The following is a 25,578-nucleotide window of genomic DNA, read 5'->3' on the forward strand; positions in this document are numbered from 1 at the left end:
ATCGTGCTAATGGAGGGTTGGACTGGCAAAGGCTACAGCTCTCAAAACACCACTTTTGAAGCTACCCAAAATCACTCCCAAAGCATCTGAGGAAGCATCGACCTAGAGCAAACCTTGTAACATCTGACAGAGTTAAAACAAGCGACGAAGGGAATAAGCCTTTCCCTGTTCCTATCAGTTTTTTTTTTATGGAGGAGATTTAAGAATGGAAATACTCAATATTACTGGTGGTTGTGTTTAATTAATAAATTTTTCTGTTCATGTCGTTTAGGATGTTACATTGTATTCCGAGAAGGTTTTGTAATGTTTGTACTAAAAAGCACTTTTTATACACGTAGTGTTAAATGATCCAGACAGAGGGCTAAATCATGTAATTGAATTCATGTTATGTTAATTTACTGAGGTAAATGATTTGTGTAAGCATTTAGTACCTGTGAACTTAAAATTTGTACTTGATTCATCAGATTCGTTCCAATTTATATTCAGTATTCAGAATGGCTGGTTTTTCGGGGAGCGCATGAGGTTACGACACAGCTATGCGGCGAGTATTCCTTGGACAATTTAGAATTTCCTAGTTTAATGGATCTGTGAAATTTGTTTGAATTTTAGAAGATTATGTAGTTTTGTCTTGTGAGGAAAAGTGCAACACATTTGGGGCGGTCATCAAGTTGGTCAAGGACTGTGAATGTCTACATCATTTTCTCCTCGCAAAAAAGGAAAATTTACCCTCCTCCTATATGGGTGAGTGTTCTTTCTTTCTTGAAGTTTCATTACCATGCTGTTAACCTTATTATGTTTGCCTGTGCATTCACGTGTGTTTCACAGTGTAGCCAAGACTGCACTCCTCATTGTTTTATACTAGCTGCAACCTGATCCTGTAGTTGTCCAGAGAGCCTTAGGACTATAGCGTAGCCGAGTCAGTTTCAAAAGACAGGGATATCAGTACAATTATGCTTGTTAGTAGACTATTTATGAATGAGTTCTCTATGAAAAATGAAAATAATAATGTTAAATATTTTTTAATATTTTCTTTTTTACTTTCAAGGTTTTTTTTAATGCTATTTAATGTAAAAAAACGGTTTATGCTGGGAACTATAATATTGATTGCTTATGTTTGATGTGATAAATAAGAATAGGTTCCAGAACAAAATGAGTCGGTGAGAAACCATCCTTCCATATTTTGATGGTGAATATTGTAATACAAATAATCAAAGTATGAATGAACAATTTAATATATGTATTCTACGGAACTTTACTAAGTAATCCTACACTAATCAGTACGTAAGTAATTTTAACATAGTAATTCATGGATTGAAATAATCCTTATAAAATGTGATATCGACGTGTGATTATGCAAAAAAAGCGTGAAGTTTACTTCAATATTGTGGTTTAAAAAAAGTTGGTTGTCTGTAAAGTCGGTTTACGGACGATAGTTTAACGTGACGTCTTAACAAAACATTGATGAAATGATTGCATACTTTTATGAATCATTTTTATTGAATTAACTCTATTTTGTATGGATACAAAGAAGGAGTGAAATGAAATCTACAATTTAATTGATAAATTTACTTTTATTTGCACTCATTAATTCAAATATGTTTATTACTTTAACGAAGAGATTATTTTAACAATAACTTTTATACATGTTTGCTATTTAACTTCTTCCAATCTGTGTCATTCTGTTAAGGATAGGACGATGATAGGAAAAGTAGGAAACCAATGGAGTGTTTCAAGTTGAATGTGCCTGGAAAAAGTCAAATCAATGGTTGTTCCAATCGAGTGGAAGAGAGATAGATGCGGCGCAAGCGTACAATGAGCATAACGGGACACAGCGTAATGGGATAATGTGCGTTACGGGACACTTTTTCGTGCGTGCAGCCGGTGTTCATCAATTTATTAGACGTTGTCACGTTAAAAAGACTAGATAAAAGACTACTCTACTAGTGCATTAAACAAGACACAGCTATACAGCCAAGATTAGCTGTGTGACACAGAAATAGATATTCAACTTCAAGGTGTCCAGTACATCATTAAGAATGAGTTCAGTCGATATACCTGCAGTCGAATCCATCATTGGACCATTTCGCTGAGCTACTAGCTGAACCCCCGGACCAAGAAAATGATTGTGGTTCAAAATGTGTGTTAATTTCTGCATGCAGTCATCCAATACGTCAAGTCTTCGTTAGTAGATCCCATGCCATCGGATTTTGTTAGCATCTTGTTGGGACACGATCATTTGGATGCTAATCGTTTCCAAGTGAAATAATTCACTAATCAACTTGACGAGATTAGTTTTACATTTTGCTTCACACTCTATTTAATTGATTTGTATTTTTTTAATTGAGTACTTTAAACTCGTAGGTCCTGCTCTTCAAGCGTTGTGTTAAGCCTTAGCATATACTTATATTTACTATTAAATCAAAATTTCTTAATAAGTAAATATTTGAGATTAACATATAATTTTTTTTTTTACATAACTACTTTTCATCAAAATGCATATGTCTGTTAAAAAATTCTTCTTTGTTGTTAAACAGTGGTATATGTATCAAATAATTCTTCAGCTTCCAACCCACTGCCAAATACAGCAACAAACTAATTAAGACACATGAAGGATGCTTGTTCTGTAAACACCTTCCCCTGCCTGCCCGGGGTGGTTCATGGTTCAGGTACAAGCCTTGACTAGGAGGCTCACGAAGAGTCCTCCGCTGCTGTAGATCCTGTACAGTCCCTCACACAATGAGGCAGTGTCATACAATAACAAGAATATTCTAATATATACAATTTTATTTAGCATATATATTACATAAGAATGGTTCACGTGAGCTCAAAACTACAGCAGAATAAAATATGTGGATACAGATGTCTCTTACTTTAATATAGGTACCTATGTTTTTAATGGATAACTATTTTTTTGTTATTTATTTAGCACAGCCATAGGAAATTTTACTCTCTATATGTGTAACAAAAAGTCAATTTTTTAATCTTACATTTATATTATATACCTACATTATTTTCTCATTTTTAAAATTCAAATTTTATGAAATTAAAAAACAAGTCAGTATATTTTCTTCCTGATTTCCAAAAGACACGCGTGTATTTACACTCATAGTCATAATGAGAGCATGACTGGACTTCACGATGAAAATAATAGTTTGTAGATCCCCACTGTGTTGCACTTGGTATGCTGTTGCGTTGGTTCTTCACTTGGAGTCTGCCGGTTGCATCGCCCACGGAGTCTGGAACACACACTCATGCATTACAGCAAGCACAACAGTTCTGAAACCAGCATTTAACAAAAATCTATGTGCGGAACGAACATAAGTTCTGGCGTGCGGTCTCGGCTCGGACCCCAGGGCGGGCACGGACGCAGCGCGGCGGCTGTGGGGCCTAACTGGCACGGGACACACTCGCTGCCTGGCCAACCAACGAGCGGCACATGGAGAGTTCATTCAGGTACTAGCCTAGTTACCAGTCTGCGTATCATTCTGTGCAATGCAGCATGAAATAAACTGCCAGTTTTCTCATTCTCCTGTCTTGTTTCGCTTGATACCAAATATGACAGTAGTTGCTAGGAATATGTTCGCCAGCTCCATGACGAAGACGTAACACTGTGACAGTTTACTGCAACAGATGCTGTGCATCCTATTAATTCACCCTTCAGTTGCATCTTCTATGTAATTTCCTTGTCCAACGCTAATACATATTACCAGTCTTTACTACTGGCTTCGTGGTCTGCATGGCAACAGGTTATGTGAACTTTATTTGGAAAATAACAGTCTGCATTTTGAATTCACACATTTCAAAGGAAAGTTATCATTTCATTTTGTCTCGTTCCTGTGACCAACTCTAAGCTGTTGCAAAGGTGCTAACATCACTCTTATCAGCTGAGCATGTAACATGTGCTACCGAGAAATAAGTTGAACTAGAAGGCCAAATATTTCAGCAAAAAAATTTATATTTACGTCTGTGCCAATTTTTTCTAGCTACACAATAATAACAGTGTCAGTTTTTTGAAAAAAAGTATTCATTATCTTTTTCTAATTTCCTCAACACTCGTGCTTGTGTAAACATAAATACCCAAACTGAAAGTTTTAAGATACTATTTACAGCAATTGTGTGGAACAAAAGCTGAATAAACTATTGACATTATGCAACTGAGGAGCAAACTTGACGAGAACGGTCAATTCTCAGAGAATTTCTAGTGTAGTACGGCCACTATAACCTGACTTCTTTATTTTATTGCAGTAAAATGTGGCAATTTGTGGCGACAAAATTCTTTAGCTTTACCGTCATGCTGGCATCTCTCAGTTTCGATAACTCTATATGAAGATGTTCAGGGTGTTCTTCGTAAGTCATTGATGTGATCAAAAAATCATCAACATAAGCAGGTGCCAACGTTTTACACTCTGGTCCTAGAGTAGCGTTTAATATTAGTACCAGTAAAAATATTAACTGTCTTGACTGTTCTCTCATCTGTGGCAAGAGATGTGCCTCTTTCGTTGGTAAAAAATTTTCCGTAGCAAGCAGTTTGGCATGAAAAAGAGATTCAGTATTTACATACATAAAGAGTATCTCTGTGAAAGTCTGGCATTTACAGTAGTGTAACAGCTCGCTGTGTTGCCTAGGGCGCCAACTGGCAACTCGACTGCGCGCCCGTGCACAGTTGAACACGGGGCGTGACGTCACCGCAGTGGCCGATGCACGACCGGTAACGGCTTGACGGAACTCCCAGACTGTTACAGCCGCCAGGGACACTGATCAAGACTAAGTTGAAATATAAATGCAAGATTTGTGATCTGTGTATTCTTTTCCCCGAGGTTCACGTTTTATCCCAGCAGACTTAACGTGCCGAACATTAACCGTCATGCCGGACCAGTATTGCCACGAGGTGTCGCCCGAACGAACCCAAAGGAAAGAGAACATTTCCAAAGTGGAATATATTATTATAATATACAGTAGAATCTCGATTATCCGAGCATCCTGTTAACGAGGCATTCTGTTGACGGGGTTCTCAATTAAAAATTAAACTTTTCTATTTTGGGGGAGGGGGGGGGGGGGGAACAAGCCCACAAGTGTAATTCATTAGGGAAGGGACAAGAAGGGAGTAAAACTAAAAACTACGTATCAAAAGTAGAAACAAACGAACAAAGAAACAAGCTAGAATTAATAATTAGTGTCGGTAATACTTGTACATTTGTTTTTGATGAATTATATTTTGCTGTATTGTATAACCTAAATACATTTGAATTAAATTATCCTGGATTTTTTCTTATCCGTGCTGACCTTCCGCTCCCATTACCCCGGATAAGCAAGGTTCTACTGTAGGTTGGTTATGGTTCTGTTATAAGGGTTATTTGTGAAAAAAGGTTACGTGAAGTAATTTTTACAATTGGAATGATGTATTCTTTCAATAAGTTGACTGTCCTGTTTTGCTATAACATAACAGTTACCACCGCGGCACAAAGGCGCTGACTATCCGCCGTTCTGTGCTGCTTCCGCTCAGGTGTGAAGTCCTCATCCCAAGAGGTAGGATCCTGCCAGTACCCAGAGGAATTAATTGTGATGCTTCACTGACCTAGTAATTAGGTTTCATAATTTAAATAGTCTAAAACTCTTTCAACATATCCATGAGGCCTGAGTCGGGTGCATTGAACTTTGATACTCAGATTCGTACTGTACTGCATTTTATCAGCATCAGTGTTATTTTGTATCAACGGTGTGGAGTTGCCAAATGTAATAACGATGTTTTTCAGAGTTCTCATGTTGGTACTTGACCACGTGGTGACTACCTCTAGTGACCACGAGTCCACAGGCAGTGTTCAGTTAATATCCAACAGCGGGCCAGGTGTTCTCTGGTAGCACAGTCTCGTGCCAACACAGGCGACATCACGCCGTGAGATAGTCTCACCAGACCTGTGTGCCCGTCTCACAAGGTGGCGCCCACGGCATTACTATCATCATTTTAGACACACCACTTATTAGAGATGAGTGAAATCGTTACTTTTCAATACCGGTAATGGCAGTTACGGTTCCATCTCAATAACCGGTTATTTAAATGGTTATCGTTACCAGTTATTAAACGTAATAATCTGTCTTCCATCCCACACTAATTCATCAAATTATGGTAATTTTATTTATTTAATGATAATTTAGTTACGATTGTATATGAAATTATATACAATTTGATTCAAACACATTGATTATTTGCATGATTATGAAGCATTGCCAGAGTGTCAATGATTGAAACCTTTGACAAAATTTAGCTCATATTTCGCTAAAATTTGATGTGTATATGCTTTATTTTAACCTACCTGCCACTTCCTAATAGTGTTAGGTAATCAAGAATTGGTTAAAATGTCGACCGCGAGCAGATAACTCCGTCGATCGCGAATAAAGAACTATTTCGGGCTATCGGGAATAAGTAACTGTTTCGATTGATCGCGAATAAAGAACTGTTTCGGGGTTTCGGGAATAAAGAACTGTTTCGGGCTATCGGTAATAAAAACTGTTTCGGGCTATCGGGAAATAAGAACTGTTTCGGTGGATCGCGAATAAAGAACTCTTTCGGGCTATTGGGAATAAATAACTGTTTCTCTCGATCGCGAATAGAGAACTGTTTCGGTCGATCGCAAATCGAGAACTGATCTGTCGATCTCGAAATTATAACTGTTCATGTGATTGCAAGTACAAAAATGTTTACTTCAAATAATAGCAGATAGCTCTGTTCGGTTTATAACACTGGAATCTAACACTTGTAATTTTAATTTCAAAAATAATTATTACTTACATTCGCTGGATTAATAATTGTTACATTTTCAGTGCTGGTAGTTGAAGTAGGTCTGCTCACTGGTAAAATTACGAGATGTTTCAGACGATAAGTGTTTTCGTAAATTATTTGCTGTACTTTTGTAACACAACTTATGCTTACAAATTTTGCACAGTGCATGCTCAGTACTGACCGGAATAAAAAAGTTCCAAATGTTACTTGTTTTCCGTCTGTTGTATTTAGTATTTATTGTATGGTTGTCTCAAAAGCTCTTTAAAACATCACGTTAGTACATTACCGAAAATAATAATACTTAAAAAAAAACTGAAGGCAGTTTGTAACTGGAACTTAACTATTTGAAGAAGATAAAAAATAAACTACTAAACGAATATTGTATAACCGAGAAATGTGAAGGGGGAGCACCTGTAAATAGATAATGTCTATTAAACAGTTTAATTAAAATACTTGTAGCTGTCTGAAAATCGATACTATCGATAGCAAGAACTGTGTATGTTCAACAATTCCCAAGAACTTCTAAACGCTAAACGGTTATTAAATACCGAGAACTGTTAGGTAAAATATGGTATCAAAATTTTCGTTAAAATCCATATAACGGTATGAGATCTTTATATGAACGTTTTCCAAGAAAGACTTTTAACTATTCGTTATTAATTATAGCAAATAAGTTTTGATTACTCGACATGGGATCGTAAATTAATAAACAAAACTCTGATTAGTGTTATTATGTCCAATCATCATAACTCTTAATATAAAAAATCTTCTTTTCAGCAGGTTTTACGCAAAATAAATGCACATATGGCGACATCTAGCCTCCTCCTTGCTAGCTACTACACAAAAGTTAGAATCATAGTATTGTATTTCGACGCTAGATCGGGCGATGTGTTCAACCACGCTCAGTTTATATTCTCTCGTTCTTGGTAACAGGTTATCAGAGATCCAGGAACGTAACTTAACGGTTATTTTTTCGTAACCGTTATTTTTACCGGTTATCGGTAATACCGCTCATCTCTACCACTTATACACCTTCAACAACAGTACTATCAGCAAGTCCGAGGTAAGTTCTCACAAGTTATGTTCCTGCGTGTAATGCTTGTCCACCGTCAATGGGAGGTCACTTATCCAACAGTATCTCACATACCTTAATAGTATCATTGTACCATGAAGATATCCACCTATCAAAATAAATTCATATTTAATATAAAAGGCATGTCATTAGTTAACACAAACTTACAATGAAAAACACTGAATATTTTTTACACATCTTTTGAATTTTTGTGGTTTTTTTAAAATGTTGAAAATTTTCTAACTAAAAAAAAAATTTACGAATGCAGCAATTTTTTGAGTCAACGCTCAAGTACCTAATTGAAATTTAGGTATCAACATTCAATTGAAAAACCAATCAATTTTTGATTTATTTTTACTTTAATAATTAAACTTTTAAAAACAGAAGAAAGAAAGAAAAAAATCCCACATACATACCTGCTTTTTAATGCTTCTCCATTTTAAGAACAACTCTCTTGAAGTTCTCTTAGGATGGAAAGGGAAAGCTCTCAAGATAGCCTAAAAAAAATACAAAATAAATTATTAGCAGAAAAGGTTAAAAAAGAGAAATATGTTGTATTCAGCTTCAACCATGGGTGGATGTTGTCCAGATTTGAGCACAAAGTAGTTGTTGCCAGTGGCCACCGGGTTCGCTGCCTAGACATTACGATGCAAGTCTCCATAACAATTACGCATCATCCTTCCGAGAAGCCCGACTCCTGCGGGGTGCCAGATCTCCAGTCAGTCAGTCAAACAACCTGGTTTTATTTTGTTTAAACCATGTTTTTTTTATTACATTAGTTATTTTGGTTCTCGGAATGTTCAACATCCTACTTTCTGCCACTCATGCTGAACCAGAAAAGTTAACATCAAAGAACTGAAGTCCCGCAAATCTGCACATCAGACTGGGACTTGAATTTAATAACCAAATAATATAGGACTTAACATAATGTAAATTACTTTTACTTGAAGTCGACCGGGGCTACGCCCTCCCTAAGCCCGATGTGCCTCACGCCGTCGCCACCCCTCTCCCCCCACCACCACCCTCTATTTCAAACCTCCCGCCCCGTGCGCAGGTGTGTGTGTGTGTGGCGCCAACAAGAGGCGGGAGTAAAGTCTGTGCCACGACCCCTTTTATTTTATTATTCAATTTTTAGGTTTACCTAACTGTCTTTCCTTTAAATAATATTCCCTAAGTGTTTATGTTTTAAGTGCTAGTTGTAAGGACGGCGCAGCGCCCCACGAGGCGTGTGGGACGCCTGAAGAGCCCACTGTAACGATATCGCGTGCTAAGGGAACCGGGCCTAGCCCTACACGGGTCACGTCACGCCCTGAAGGGAGTCTCCACCGGGTCCACGTGCCCATATCACGTGGTGGCGCCCACTCCGACATTTAATTTGTTCGTTCCCTTACCTCCCTAGTACGACATACTGTTTCCGATGCAAAGCAACCACATGAAATGCATTTCTGTATAAATGTTTGGTACCTAAAATTTTTGCAGCCGCACACGTTAGATGGTATTGGAATTCCATTCTTTAATTGTAAACATGTAGAAAGTCTCCTATTTTGCACATTTTAAATTCATTTTTTAAACTTTGTATTTTATGTATCAATATATTTCCTACTTAACTATTATTAAATAATCTTATTTTATATAATTACATATTAAATAATTAAATTTTACAGCCTCCATTAGTAAATTCATGTATCAATAATCAATTAACGAATCATTAACAAACACATGAATACAAGCTAAAAATCAAGTAAAAAAAAAGAGAGGTTATGTTCCATTTATAAACTAAAATACATATGCATATGCTTTGCCTGCTTTTCTTAAAATAAGTTATTTTGGGTACTTTAGTCAATTTACAAAAATATTTTAACCAAAATGTGTTTTCTCCTATATTGGTTCCAAATCGGTGAATCTGCAACAGTTTTATCATCCTATCAGCATATCAACAAAATTTTGTGAATCGGTACAGCTATGAATAATATCTTTCCGCCTATCTTGTGCACCATCTCTATGTTTTAGTACCAACTTTTTGCACTGCCTTAGCTTTAATTAAACACCTCTTTTAGTCAATTTTATTTACCATTTCCAGGGGTCCCTACACATCAGTGATAAAAGGAAGGCATGGAGTCAGACAACATATTTCTGCAAGTTCCGTCCTCTCAAAGCTCTGAGCAACACAAACACCAATGGCAGGACATCTGTTCAGGCTTATTGTGAACCGTGCATATTAAATACACATGGTAAATACTGCATCTCCGTATTACAGCTAACTCCCTATTATCCGCGCATGCTACGAAAAAATACAGCACATATGTAAATCTGTTTTTTTTTTTTACACGTGAGCAAATTTGAACTCTACTGACGAGTGTATTGTGTGCAGTATACAGTAAAACGCCACAGGCCTTCTCGGAACTCACGCAGTAGGCTGACAAGCGTTGCTATTTTTGTCTCTGTCACGCTTTGTTTCTAGTCGTATGGTTTAGCACTTTTATGTTTACATTACTGAAATGTATTGTATGTTAATTATTCAGTAAAATACTAAAATTTTAGCATCATTTAAAATTTTTTACTATTAACTGTAAATTTTACTGTACATAAATGTTTGGTTTGTTAAGTTGAAATTAATGTTTCCTTTTTTGTTTCCCATTTTCGGCTCATTAGCGGATTATCCGTGATTTTCACTATCCGCTGTGGCCCTGCCACTTAATTTCGCGGATAATCGGGAGTGTACTGTACTTTGTAAAATATTTAAGGCCATTTTCCTACATTTAAGGGTGTCAAAACTGAGTTATTCATAAACCCAAAAATCACCTCGGTATTCTCACGTATTTTAATTTTCAAAACTTAAATGTTTACACAACTTAAATGTTTACAATATATATTAGCACTTTCAAACGATTATTCGTTACTGTGTTATCCAAAAGAAATTAAGCAGGGAAAAAAATATATCTAGACTAAGTATGGTCATTACTAGTCCCTGGAACATTAGCCGATGAACAACGACACAGTTGCTTTGAGCTGACCTGGAAGTCTGGTCCATGCAACTCTACTCCTCTGAACAAGCTCCCGACCTCAGCTGCGGAGAACTTGCGCACGCACACGAGCCGGTCGGAGCGGCCGCTGATGGAGGAGGGGGCGTGGCACGACTTGGACGGCGTCGTGGCCAGAACCGAGACGCACGGTTTCCGAGGAGTGCTGGTCGAGTTCCTGGCTAGACTGTTCTGCCACGCGTCGTAGTCCGTGCTCTCACGAGACGGAGACGCCACCCCGAGTGCAGCTCCCGTGTTGCCAGACTTCACATCGCACTTCCTGCTCTTCAGTGCAAATAAAGGAGTTGTCTGCACTGCTACCGAAGTCTGGCCCACGAAGCCCTGCTCGCTGCTGCAAGCCTCACAGTGCAGGCAAGAGTAACTTCCGTCCTGGATCGCCTCAGCCCCTGCCACGTCCGTTGCACGAGAGCCCGTCGGCTTGGAGAACAGTCGACTGCACGCCGACCTGAGGTGACTCATGATGGTGGAGGGAGCGGACGCTTCTGCACGGCCTCCCGGGCACGTGGGCCCCGCCCCCTCACGGCCGCAGTCCTGCGGCACGGCAAGCAACTGCTCGGCGTACCGCGACAGCAGGCGGTCAGCAGCCCTCGCCAGGTCCGCGTCTCCGTCCAGATGCCGAGTGGCCCGCGCCAATACCTCCGGGCCGCCTTCGTCGACAAACACACGGCAATGCTGCGGGCTTCTTTCCATCAGATGGGTAAGTATCATCAGAGCAACGAGCATCACCTACAGGAACACAACACAAACACCGGTATTAACAGTCATAAAACTATAGAGCAAAATGATAAAATTTGATTTGAACATACATAGTTGCTGATTTTAAAGTTTTGTACTAGGGAAAAAAAAAAAACATATTTTGCGTTTGACAAGGTGGCTGGTCTGATGTATCACACGAACGTGACTTGCCAGCAGGGGAACCCACGTCCCGTTGTACCGACACCGTCTCTTCCCGGCCGCAGCCAGAATCCTGCCTGGCGTCACACTGGCCACAGCCGGTGCTAGCACTGCCTTTCAGGTTTCAGGGGATTGCAACCGTCCAAGTAAACCTTTTAAGAAAACCTCCCATGTATATTACTCTCTCCTTTATCCCAAGCAATTGCCTCCAATGAACACAGTAATAATTTCACGTGAAAGTTTTTTTTTAAATATCAATGAGTGCACATGTATGCACTTAGAACTATCTGTGCATGATCCTTTTAATTTCAATCCAGTTAGAATATGACTAAAATGCACCAACGAGAAACAAACAGTCCATCGTGGGTAAAACAGACACTACTGTGTTCTTGTGCCTGTGACGTGAAGAAAGTAGGTCCAGCGAGTGATCAACTGCACAGACCTTGCTGTTCCCTCGCTGGAAAGCCCTGAGCGCCAGTGGCACGGCCGACTGCTGCACGGCCGCCTCGCAGTTGGTCTCGCTGCCACACACCGCGGCGTCCAGCAGACACAGCATCCTGTGCTCGCAGTGCCGGTCGCTCCTCGGTAGCCGCTCGTACCTGCGCAGCGCCCTGCAACACCGGGACGTCTCGTTGTGACGCAGCTCGGTACCTGTGGGGCGCAGTCGTTCACTCCGATCTCACTACAAGAACAAATGGCGTGTGGCTGTGTCATGGACACGGCCGTGTGTTATACGTGAATACTTCTACCTTAACGCTGTATATTCACTGTAACTATTTTACACCAGTGTTTCATACATGCATTCGATAGATTTTGACCAGAGCTGACGAATGAAACCTAAACGAACGTCGTAGCTTCTCCGAGTCAAAGGTTATACCAAATGGAAATCTCGAAACGCAGCAAAATGACCTCAAAATGCCGGCGCTTCCCCCTACACTGCGCGTGATGCGTCACAGTCCTTACTTAGCGTAACAGATTCTTTGATCCTTTAGCTATCCAGTGGTGTAATTAAATTTTGGTTGGAGATGATAGATGTGTAGCTGCAACCACAAACTGTACCCACCGATTTTGTATTCATTCGTTTTTTGAATTGCCTCCCACTATGGTAGCAATTTTAAAGACGTATTCACATCAAAAACAAGAATCTGCGCTGTTATTGACTGAAAGTTGGTATGCATGGTATGTCAAGTGAAACAACAGACTTGAACAGACTGCAGATGCACAGGAGGGCATTGAAGAACTGAATCTAATCTGTCAGCAGACATGATACTCAAGACACTTTCTGTTTACATTCTCCATGTCAACAGTTTCATAGTTTTCGCAACAGGTAGTAGTATATTTTTTAGGCATTAACACTTCTTTTGCTGGAATTTTTGAAGTTATAATTCATTAAGCATGTTATGAAAAATTGATGTGAGTGAATTTCTACGATGTGTGAGCATCATGCAATGAAATTTTCACAGGATAAAAAAAAATCTACATACAAATAAAAGTTATATATGTTATTTAAAATCTTATACTTTAGTGATTGACATTGAATACTGGTCCATATAATTTAAAAACATTAATTTATTGTGAATATGAGTGATAGAAATTGTGTTGAAAATTTTTTTCAAGTTTTTTTTTTATAAGTGAGGTTAGGTTATATTTATTTACGAGCTGCATTATGAGAGGCATGAAAGTTTGGGAACTAGATTTTATTCTGACAACCAAGAAAAACAAATAAAGTAATTTCTATTAGACCAGTGATTACTTACACAATGTGAAACTATATTCTGGGTACTGTGTAATAAAATATGTAATTGAATAATAAAAATTTTGTTATGTGTGTATGAATTATCTTGTTAAGTTGCAAAATGTAGGATGAATTTTGTCATTTTTTTTTGTAACAGCAATCATTGTGTACACACAGCTGTACTATTATGAGGTTACTCCCTTACCTATTGTCCGGAAAGCAGTAGATAGCAAATTTTTGGATTGAAAATAAATAGGCCTATTTCATTTTCATGCAAATTTGCTGACATCTGGTGAAGAAATTTTTAAAATTTTGTACTATAAAAAGAGCATAAACGACACACTAGCCATACATGAACTGTGTCAGAACTACTGTAGGTTTTTAAGTTTCATTGCTATGAAAACGAGTTCTGAAATATTGTTTATGAAAAACGTACAACTTATGTTTGCATATGTTAACTATTATGATGTTACAGAACTTTATGTTAGATTGTTAATAAATAACAATAGTGTCGTACTACGAGTAAAGTGTTCTGAAATTTCGATGGTGTTACTTACCACTTGAAAATGTAATCATAGTGACAATATTACTAGTACTTAAGGGTTAATAAATTACATTTATTTTTTTAAGCAAACACATGTGTACTTATTTTGCATCAAAAATGTTATTTACCATACTTATTTAATTTATTTGACAATCTCTTAATTTATATCCAGTAGTTGGCAGCACCCATCCACCTCCTCCCCCCCCCCCCCCCAACCATCCTGGTGTCCTGGTACAAACAGGTGGAATTAATACCCGAAGGACGACTTATAATTATTAAATATTGCAATGTGTTTCAAACAACCATATTTTGTTTAATCTTACAGTAATAATTCATAAAAAAAAAATGATGTAATACGTAATTCATTAAAAGGATACAAGCAAATATGAACCTTGGTAACAGTGTTTGGGTAGGAATAAATAAGTTATCTTCTTTTGTAATATCATTATTATTTTGTTAATGAACAACCACCAAGGTAACAAAACTAACACACAAACTGTCTTGATGTTCAATATTTTTTTTGTGTAGTCTGCAGTTTTCAGGACATCACACGTCTCTGACTTCTTGCATGTATCAGTGGACTGCAACCTCGTCTCGCCAGCCGCTCGGGCTCAGCGTGTCGCCCTGCAGCTGCCGGGGCCTCCCCTACCCTCCCCTTCACCCCCCTTCACCCCCCTTCACCCGGCGAGGGCCGTCTCTGGGTCCTCCACAACATTCATCATTGTTGCAGCGCTTTTCTCCCATTTCGATAAATAAATCATTATAATTTGCTGTTAACAGTTTAAAAGTTGGTGAATCTCAGCTTGAAAAAATTATATTTATGTATCAGAATTTATGACACAACTAGCGACCATCCCGGCTTTGCACGGGTGCAATGCTGATACTAAATATACTACAGAATGTCTTTATATACAACGTTCACAGATTTTTTGTCATTGGACAATACAAACATGTTTTCTTTAGAGGTTACTCTTGAAAGAGCTACATATAATTGGCCACGTAAAAACACTTAGCGCTCAAATCTAAGCCTGCAACGTTGAAAGTTTGACCCTGCGATTTATTAATGGTCATTGCAAAAGATATCTTTACCGGAAATTGTAGGCAGGGCCGGAACTAAGGGGGGGCATGGGGGGTATGTGCCCCGGGCGGCAAATATTAGGGGGCGGCAAAATATGAAAAGTGGTTCACTAAAACAAAATGAAACTAGTCATTAAAAAAAGTTTTGAAAGTGTACGTATCGCAACCAATAAGTTAGCCAAGAAATTAAGAAATTCTATTTAACTTGATTATGCATAATTTGTAAATATATTCGTACTTCAAATGCGTTTCTTCACTCTAAGAAACAAGTATTACCATAATTCGTGGTCTGGAGTGAGTAAAACCACTGCGATGAGAGCTGGTATCTCAAGGACCCGTTGCGCGGGTGATCACTTGGCTGAGCAAGATGTAGCCCTTTCTCTGATAAATACCCTCATTTTACCAGCCCCTACTCAGTCGCTACTGTGTTTTCGTACCATGTGCGTCTCTGCCTGAGGACGGGAGCAGATAGCAGTTCCCGAAACGTCGCTTGTTTCTGTTTTGGAAAAACTATTGTGTTTGTTTCGTCTTTTCGTTTTGTCGTGTTTTTGTCTCGTTTAAACCATTGTAATGAATTTTTTTGGGTTCAATATTTTTGTGTCATCATCATTTGTGGGGTTTTTTCGTTCTCTTAGTACATTTTTCTTTGTTTTTCTTTGTTTGTTGATGATATTCCTGTTATGGAATATTTTGTGGTGTTTATATCCTGTTGACAACAGAAATTTTTTGCTTAATTTGTGATTTTTGTCTTTTGGTTATGTTTACTTATTTATTTATTTTATTTTTTAGTTTTCTTCTACAGAAAAAGTGCTTAGCAATGGCGTATGTCAAAAAAACTTACATCAAATAATGTTGGAAGTCATTGACAGATTATTATGGAACTGAGTAACAGGTTTAAGGCTTTGGAGAACATTAACAATATGTTTGGATTTTTAAGTGGTGTTCAAATTCATAAAATGGAAGTAGAAGATTTAAAAGTCAAAGCAGCAGAATTAGGAAACACTTACAGTGCCGATCTTAACAAAGAAGAATTCGTATTTGAAATTGAAAGTTTTAAGCACCATGCATTAACAGTAGACTATGAATTAAAAGATGCTACAGCATCAACAATGTTGAGCCTTATCTGCAAAAATAAACTGGAGGAGGCACATCCTGCTCTGAGAATGTTTCTCACCCTTCCAGTTACAATTGCGTTAAGTGAAAGAAGTTTTAGTAAACTTATACTTATTAAAAGCTATTTGAGAAGCACGATGTGCCAGCAGAGATTAACAAATCTAAGTATTATATCTATTGAACACAAACGAGCTGCTTTGATCAATCTTGATGATATTATTTGCAGCTAATCATGCTCGAAAAATTAAATTTTTAATTGAATTTCTTTGTATGGTTATCAATACAATATTATACTTAATTCAGAATCACACGTTCCTTATGTAATTTTAGTAATTAATAAACTTATTGGTAAGACATTAATTTTCACTGTTGTGCAAACAATAAACAATAGTTTGATAACAGTCTATTTCATTATAATAAAAAATGTAATTGTATTAGTTTTCCAATTAGTGTACTTGATAAATAAAAGTTCTCAATTATGTATAAGTGAATGGTATCTTTTCAACCACAGCTTCTAACGAAAAAGGGTATTTTATAATGTTGGTAAGGAGGGGGTGGCAAATTAAGCTTTGCCCCCCCCTAACGAATCTCCTAGTTCCGGCCCTGATTGTAGGCATTTAAATTGGAACGGTAAATCCGATGGTATCAGAGGAATTCGAGGAATCAATACATCTTCTCCGGTACCACATCCAGTGAGTATTGTCATATACCATCGCGGACTTTTTTGTAGACCTTTATAAGGTGTACAATACTGTAGTACATTATTTTGATCTATCTCGTAGGGTTCAGCCAGCGTTTGCAATGTAAGTGAAAAAAATGTGTTTATTTATGACATCACATTAGAAACCTCTAAAATTATCAGTGTTTCTCTACTATATTATGCATGTATTATACATATAATCCTTCCTCTTGAATCACTCTATCTATTAAAAAAAAACATCAAAATCTGTTGCGTAGTTTTAAAGATCTAAGCATACATAGGGACAGACAGACAGCGGGAAGTGACTTTGTTTTATACTATGTAGTGATAGTTAGCTATTTTAAAGCACTAGCTAGAGAAACTGAACATGACACAGCATTCCATACATTTTAATCTTAAAATTAGAATAAGTTTCTTCAAGAAAATTGTGCACTTGCTTCATAATGCTTAAAAATGCATTATAAATTTAAAAAAAAAAATTGATTACAAAACTCACATTTTTATTTAGGGAATGCTTCAACAAAAGGAAAGCATCATCTGAGAAGGTTAGATTTTCGGAATCGATATCCCTTAAATGGGTGATTTTACTTTAAAAATGTAAATGAGGAAACTAACATAATCACCACGAAGAACACATGAATCGGAGGGAATCTGCCCACAAATTCTGTGTTAGAATACAGGAGACTTGCTACACGCAGGCTCATTTTATTCAGTGCCAAACCACGAAGACAATCAGCTGTATCAACCACTTGCATGTCGCCCGCACCTGATAACGACTGTGATGCCGTTCAGCCAGAAAAACTGTTCCTGGTTGGTTGCGTTTCCCAGGAGGACGGTCGCGACCAGCCACGCCACAGTCTCGGCCCAGCGCATCAGGTGCTTGTCGTACTCCCCCTGGACGCTCCAGTAGCTCAGCAGCCCGACCGCCTGGGGACACGCCCCGGTGCTCAGCCGTCAGCTGCCCGCATCTGGACCTGCTCTGCGTCAAGTCGAGTCAAGGTTCGGAATACAAGAACTGTTACTTCCCTTATTTTCAGTGTCGCTGCACGATTAAAGGAAAGGTGCATGAGTGAAAGTTTAAAGTGAGTAGTTTCGGGAACTTGCTGTTCTAAAATAACTATTGACCAGTTTAGGTACGAGTAGTCTGCACGCTAGAGGAAGGTGGCGGTGCAGTTAGAGGCATTCATCACCATGACAACACCACTTTGAGAGACTTTATCTCGAAACTCAACAGTAGTAAAGAGAACACGCAAAATTAACGTGACCAGTATGTGCAACAAGTTTGTGTCCGCCATCGTAATGCCAGCACCTAGAAGAGCTGTTGCATGCATGGAGGTCCAGATTAACTTAATCATCCATCTTGGGGTGTTATCATACTTATCATATTTATATTTGTACATTTTTATATATTAAACTTTAAATTTTTTGTAGTATTTAGCTGCAAGCTTTAAACATTTATATATAAGTGCAACTAGTTGAAGCACTGGAGTCAATTTTGTATATATTACGAATAATATGTTTTCTCTAATTTTTCCCAGTGTATATACCGTATATACTCGTGTATAGCGCGCCCTCGTGTATAGCGCGCACCACGATTTTTGCAACAAATTCCAAAGAAAAAAAATTAAATTTTTTTCCCCATAAATAAATTTTACTAACATTTTTTGGTACCTGTTAAGTAATTACTTATGAAACAAATGATTATTTAAATTGATGTGTGGTGATGTGTCAGGAAAATACTTAAATTAAATACTCTTCCACCTGAAAGCGAAACTTTTGTGGCATACTGTACCATCTGAAAGGACAGGAGCAAGCTAAACTCTGCGGTGTGGACGGAAGATAATGAAGCGCTGTATGGTCACAACTGGTACAAGGATGGAAGGGAGGCAGGCAGGAATGGGACTATGGCCATCCAGTAACCTTGACAGTTGACAGGACTAAACACCACCACTCCCGTCACCGTTGCTAAGCTGGCGCGGAGGACTAGATGACTCACAGGTAGCTGCTGGAACGAGGGAGCGAAGGAAGTGGGCTGGGGACTGGTGACAACAACATTCTCTCTCTCTCTCTCTCTCTCTCTTTTTTTACTAGCTGCTTTCCGTAGAGGGAGGAGGTCTAAAAATAAACAAGAGACCATGATGTCGCACGTGTGTGTGTGTGTGTGTGTGTGTGTGTGTGTGTGTGTGTGTGTGTGCTGTGAGCGTGTGTGTGCGAGAGACCAGGTTGTGAGTCTGTGTGAAAGAGAGGCCTTGTTGCTTGTGCGTATGTGTGGGGGCTGGCCAGAAACGTCACCCGTCACCCGGCAGTTAACGACTACCACTCCTCCTCCCCCCCCCCGCCTCCCCTGATCTACCTTTTTTTTTTTCCGTGTATAGCGTGCATCCTTGATTTTTTCCTTTACTTGAGGGGAAAAAAGGGCGCGCTATACACGAGTATATACGGTATATATTTTATTAGAGGTTTGTAATAATTCTAAAATTCAATGCTGGTCTTGTAAAATATTTTAAAGTGGCTGATAAATTTTATTTTGTGAAGTTTCTAAGGCAAGCTTTGTAAAATTTTAATTGAATTTTGTTTTGGCAGCCTTTTTTTGTGATATTTATTCAGCTGGTTAATACAGAGTTTTAATGTGCTTCTGGAGAGGGGAATGATTAAGGAACGTCCCCTATCAATGTTCAAGCTTTGTTTATAAACAACTGCCAGGTCAATTATAATTTGAGTAAATAAATGTGTGTTTTTACCACAAAGCACGAAGCAATCTCTAAGATTTGTTATTCCAGATGCCTTGTATCGCTGTTCCGCCATCAGAGCCAAGTTGGGAGATGCCTCTGACCGGTGAACACGGCACGGTACCTGGGGCAGGATGATCCGTGCTTCGGCCTGGTTGGCACGGCTCACGGAGGGATCGATGCTGACGCTCAGAGCCGTGCACAGCACGCACCACTGCTGCAGCACGGACCTTGCTGCGCTGCTCCCCTGCACAGCCACAGGGCACCGCCTGACAGGCACTAGGCACTCCCACTAAACACGTTCACATTACCAACATGCCATACCTATTACATCTTTCAGTAACTGTTCTTTTATTGCTTTATAGTCAATCAAAGGTTGCATACCAGTAACACAAAAATGGATGGTGTGTGCATTATGAGGCTTAGGTAGAAACATTTGCTGCTACCTGTGCAAAGCTTTAGTGGTGTTTCACTCTGAAGCTACGATACTCAATATGTACTTCTGAATTATCTCTTGGAACTAATAAAATAACAAAAAACTGTAGTGTTTACATATAAAAATTACTTTCTTCTCTTAATTTTAAAGTGACATGAGACAACAATTTCAAAAGGACAGAATTAGTAATTTCTTCTTCAGTTTTTGTAATGAATATTTGAGTACAGTAAGTTCATGATTTTTAGACACTTGTTTAACAGACATTAGTTACAACGGACATTATATTTTGTTGCTTGTGATTTTGTAAACGGACGCCAAACTCGTTGCTGCAGACATTTCCGCGTCGCAACTTACAAACAGGCGGGCTTGATAATACTTGAATAACCTGTATATATATTCAAATCAAAGCGTGAATAATTCTTGCAGGCATGCATAATGGGTATCAGATTACCAGTTTTTTTTCAAATAGTGTCTGCATATCTTTCCTCCCGCGCCTATAAACAAGGAGGGTAATATGCAGCGCTAATATTTACGATGCAAATGTAACTCATCCATTCGCCAGTCCATTCGTCCCGATATGACTGGAGAATCTGTGCAGGTCATCGGACTGTGACGTACACAAGCCATTCCATTAAGTGTTGTAGCCAGCCATTAGTACTTTGTCTTTGCAGTGTGTTTACTTGAAATAGATTGTGCCGGGTGCTCGTGACCTTGAGTATCGGTGATATCCAGCTCCATTCTTTTATAATTGTGGTTCATTGGTTTCCTCCTTGTGTTTTCTCTCTCCCCCCCTCCGCCCGCTCTTCTTACACCCACTCCCTTCACTGCTTCCTCCCTGCTAAGTTTGTAAAATTCCTTTGTTTGATCGCGCTGAGCGGTGCCTCCCAGGCAGTTGCAACAAGACAGCAGGACGCGAGGGGAACTGGGCCGGGACTGACCCAGGAGCGCGGGAGCTTGTCGCGGCTCATGAGCAGGAAGAGGTGCAGCAGGCGGTCGAGGCAGCCCGACTGGCGCACCAGCGCCCGGGCCAGGCCGTCGCCCGCCGCCAGCACGGACAGCAGGAACACGGCCGCGCCCAGGGCCCCCTGCCCCACGGCGCGCGACAGCCGCGCGAACACGGCGCTCGTGGTCAGCGCCCGCCTCACCCCGCCCTGCAGCAGGGAGCAGCCTGGCGTCTCTACCTGACTGACGGCCTTCACATCAGCTCATTCAGATGAACAGAGGACAAGCTTAGTAAATACAGTACACTCCCGATTAAGTGGCAGGGCCACCGCGGATAGTGACAATCGCGGACAATCCGCAAAAGAGCCGAAAATGGGAATAAAAATAAGGAAACATTATTTTCAACTTAAAAATCTAAAAATTTATTTACAGTAAAAGTTACAACTAACAGTAAAATTTTTTAAATGATGCTAAAATTGTTAGTATTTTGCTGAATAATTAACATACAATACATTTCAGTAATGTAAACATAAAAGTGCTCGGTACTTACATGTAGTCAGGAATATTCTTCCTAAAGTCAGGTGACTTAAGGAAAGGAATTGCTATTTTGATGTTTTAACATTTTTCTTTCAAACTTAAGTCTTTGCAATTCCAACGTTTCCTCTATGACTGGTTTAATTAAATTTAATTTGTGATTTTTTAGTTTGATTCATAGAAAAGAGAGGGACGGATAGAAAGGCTACTCTCTGAATAACAGCTAGAACACTATTTGCAGCGCTGTTGTGGCCGTGCACAGTACTAACCATATAAACATTAGTGGAAGAATGACCTAAGTAGCTATTTATGCTAAAACTACCTATGTCACAAGCTAGCATTACTATTGAAGTTTGCAATCACATCTACAGCATTAAGAGGGTGGAGAGTTTTCAGCTTCTCAACGTTTATTCTCTGTATCCATTCATTGTATACCGTTTCTTCGTAAACTGGGAAGCGGTGTCTAACAGCAAATTTATCATCGCAACCAGGCACACAACATTTTCGTACACGTGGCGGCATTGTATTTTACTTAATACGTAATTTTATACTCAATTTAACAATCTTACCTCAATGAAAATTAGACCAATAAATAATTGAATAAATAAACGCCAGATATTTTCCAGTTTCCACCTACGAAGCAATAAGCAATAGCACGCAAATAACCTAAAGTCCTATACAAAAATACGAAAGAAAAATTGCCGCCATTTCAAATGAGCTTTGGCAACGAATCGTAAACAAACATTGAGCAGTGAGCACACTAGCGCTCTTACGGCCGTGCACACAAACAAAACGTTGTTCAAGCATCTCTCTAATGAGTGCACATCCCGTGGTTTGATTTAACATCATGGATTTTGCAAGTTTGTTTACAGCCCATGGCAATGATGCTTCGTAAATTACTTAATTATATTTTTATGCATCATATCATAATTTATGTAGTAATATCAAGAAAGAATGTTTCTTCCTAATAACTAAATTTATGTTGGTGAATGCAATGGCATTGTTTTTATTGAGAAAATTGGGTTGTAATTTACTACATACCTAATGTTTTATAGTAAAATGTCAAATATTTCCAGGCAAACTGTCAGGAACGTTCAGTGGAAGTACAGCCATTAAACTCATCAGATGTGAGTAAAGACCTGTAAATTTAAAAAGTTTTGTGAGATTTAGTGTGATTGAAATTAATATAAATCTTATTCAGAAGGATTACCAAGTCAACCTACGATGAAGATAAATTAATTTTCGACACATCGTGTCTATAATTTATATAGACAAGTTCACCAGTTTATGTGGAGTTGAAGTAAGATACTACATTGACAAATTGTTTAAGTGAATTCATAAGCAGAGGACTATGTAATTCACTGCTGAGAATGCTGTAGCATTTGTTTGATTTATGAAGAATTGTACATCTTATAGCAACTTGAAGTGTGACATGTCAAGAATATTGAACTGTATGCTGAAATAACGAACAATATTACAAGATTTACAGACTTATCTACTCTACGATGTTTGCTACACAATGAGACAAGATTATATGCAGATATTGTCTTCTAGCGGAGGAGAATCAAGAGGCAACGGCGGAATTCTGTATTCTGTCTGCTGAACTGAAGCACTTACCCGTAGAGAAAGGAATACATAGAAGACTTGTTTGATTAACTAAATTACACTTTTGGTTAGTCAGATATGGAATATCAAGGTAAGTGAAAGTGTGTTAAGGATGCCATTGTAATTGCTTATTTTGGTTTTTCAATTGGTTATCTGGTAGAATAACTCTAAGATTGTTTCCATTGATTTCTCAGATAATTTTAAATAATGGTCACTTTTACTATACTTACCAAAAGGTATAACTGATTAGTAGAATCTCTCATTTGCTCTACTTTACTTAAATGAATTAACTTTAAAGAATTATAACTTTATTAATTACACAATTATTGAGATTTTAAATTACTGATTTGTAACTGGTAATATTTTGACAACAGTTTTACTTTGATAGTTTATTTATTCAAAAATGTTAACCAATTTTAATATGATTTTGTTTGACAAGTGTTAAATGAATGTGATAAGCATTAGTTTATTTATTATCTTAAATTTAATTCACAGTTCTAGTAAAATTGAGAAACGATAATTAACAGAAGTTCAAAGTCGAATTAAATAAAATAAAATCAGAAACTTTTGAAGCACAGGATTGCATTTAAATTCGTATTGTGTGGGATGAACTAAAGAGGTGTATTGCATTCATTTGAGACAAATAATATTTTCATGATATGTCTTATTAATTTTAAATCTAAGTATAACTTGCAAAAAGAAAAATCATTAAACTATGTTACAGATCTATTAGTCCAATAGACACCTAGTATGTTAGTAATACATTATCAAAACAAAGATAAAATTTTGCTTTACAATATATTTGTTAATTTGTGTTCTGTGCATTTTTTCATCCAGTTCTTTTTAGATCTGACTGGGTACACTCACTGCAAAACCGAAAGAGTTTTCAGATATTGGAAGATTAGAATAAATATTTTCATTTTCAGCAGGGGCGCAACAACTAAATTTCCAAAGGGGTTGGCAATATACATTTTTATAAAGAATCATCGATCCCCCCTATTGAAGCGGGGTCCGGGGGTCCTCCCCCGGGAAAATTTGTATTTCACGGTGGAAAATGGAGCTATTTAAGCAGTTTTATTATCTAAAAATTGATTACACAGCACTTTCTTTGCCCCCGTTTGCCCCCACTTCAAGGTTTCAGAGGGGGGGGCAATATACCCTGGCCCCCCCCCCCTGTTGTTGCGCCCCTGATTGTCAGGTATTTAACATGACTTGTGAACTCACGTGCTGCTCGGCAGCACAGCCGAGGAGGTAGAAGGCGCACTCCGAGACCTGCCGGTCCCCGTGGTCGCAGAGCTCCGACACCTGCTGCACGCCTCGGCACAGGTAGAACAGCTGCCTCTCCCTCTCATCCGAGCACAGCGCACGCACCACTTCCTTCAGCACGGACAGCGTCTGTGCCGGGGAGCGGCAGCCGGGGAGCCCGCGCAGCAGGGCGCTGACCACGGGCGTCCCTGGGGACACCGTGCTGAGCCCGCGGCGCTCTGCCACAAGCACGCGCCCGCACGTCAGTCCTGGCACTCAGCTTCAGTGTGGACCCAAACAACATCAATTAATTCTTATTAATTCAGTACGTGCCAATTATTCTATACCCAGGAAAATATTGTAATGCATTTTGCAATGTTCACAGTGTTACATCGTTTTAATTTTACCCTCGTGTGTCTCCCAGGATTTTAACATTTCTGGCCTGACCAGATCGCCAGTAGGATTACCTTACATCAGCCATGCCACAAGTGTACTGGTCTCTAGAACTCGGTTGCTGTTTGACCTACTGTCGCACTGCAGAAAACTGTAGCTGGAACTGCACCCCTGCATGCCTGGGTCTCGCGGCAACACTGCACCCGAGCCACCGAGCCCGGGAACCAGTGTCCTGCAGTCTGTCCCCCGGCCCTCCAACCCTGCCTTGTAGCTCCACTTACTTTACACACGACATGCATCTAACAAACACGCACTCTGACAGTCTTGTGTAAGTTCCAAATACATGAACAAAAACTAGTCAACTTTGATACTAACTTCTAGCTTTTTATGAATATAAAAAAAAATCCCTTCTGACTCAGCCTACAGGCACAAGTAGATTAATAAGTTCTAAATTCTGAAAAAATCTGGAACATTGTAGAAACATCTGGAACACACTGGAGAATTAATTATAAAAGTAACTTATATGTTCTTTGATATTCCAAAAGTTAAGATAAAATATTTTGCTTATTCAATGCATCCAGCATTTTTATAGAACTTCTGACTGGCCCGACCCCACTTCTCCTGGGCTGGACTTCAACCTCCCTCATCAGTAGGACCGATATTGCCACATCCGTGAGAATAACATATCAATTTAGTCCTACAAGATAAGCATTTGAAAAGCCCTTTGAGTTAAGGTTTGC

General features: G+C 38.8%; 1 protein-coding gene and 2 long non-coding RNA genes across 6 annotated transcripts in view; 2 read left to right on the forward strand and 1 right to left on the reverse strand.

The window, feature by feature from the left end:
* On the forward strand, positions 1-7,228 carry LOC134535455 (uncharacterized). Of its 4 annotated transcripts, none has more exons than XR_010075621.1 (3): positions 1-741; positions 3,211-3,453; positions 4,626-7,228. It is a non-coding gene; the product is annotated as an uncharacterized LOC134535455 (long non-coding RNA). The 4 variants fall into 4 exon arrangements; XR_010075620.1 differs by lacking the exon at positions 1-741 and adding an exon at positions 748-1,281 and having other exon boundaries at positions 3,263-3,453; XR_010075622.1 differs by lacking the exon at positions 1-741 and adding an exon at positions 748-1,186 and having other exon boundaries at positions 3,263-3,453.
* Positions 2,738-25,578, reverse strand: part of LOC134535454 (uncharacterized) — a 25,560-nt gene continuing 2,719 nt past the window's right edge. The window contains exons 2-9 of the mRNA XM_063374563.1: positions 24,425-24,684; positions 21,058-21,270; positions 19,808-19,930; positions 17,721-17,881; positions 12,228-12,396; positions 10,865-11,617; positions 8,267-8,347; positions 2,738-3,236 (exon numbers count right to left, since the gene is read on the reverse strand). Of these exons, the coding sequence (XP_063230633.1) occupies positions 3,201-3,236; positions 8,267-8,347; positions 10,865-11,617; positions 12,228-12,396; positions 17,721-17,881; positions 19,808-19,930; positions 21,058-21,270; positions 24,425-24,684 (1,796 nt within the window). The 3' untranslated portion in view covers positions 2,738-3,200. The remainder of the gene's footprint in view (positions 3,237-8,266; positions 8,348-10,864; positions 11,618-12,227; positions 12,397-17,720; positions 17,882-19,807; positions 19,931-21,057; positions 21,271-24,424; positions 24,685-25,578) is intronic.
* LOC134535456 (uncharacterized) lies at positions 17,543-20,849 on the forward strand. Its single transcript, XR_010075623.1, has 2 exons — positions 17,543-17,953; positions 19,735-20,849. It is a non-coding gene; the product is annotated as an uncharacterized LOC134535456 (long non-coding RNA).

Source organism: Bacillus rossius, chromosome 8 (assembly GCF_032445375.1).
Source record: "Bacillus rossius redtenbacheri isolate Brsri chromosome 8, Brsri_v3, whole genome shotgun sequence".
Lineage (NCBI taxonomy): Eukaryota > Metazoa > Arthropoda > Insecta > Phasmatodea > Bacillidae > Bacillus > Bacillus rossius.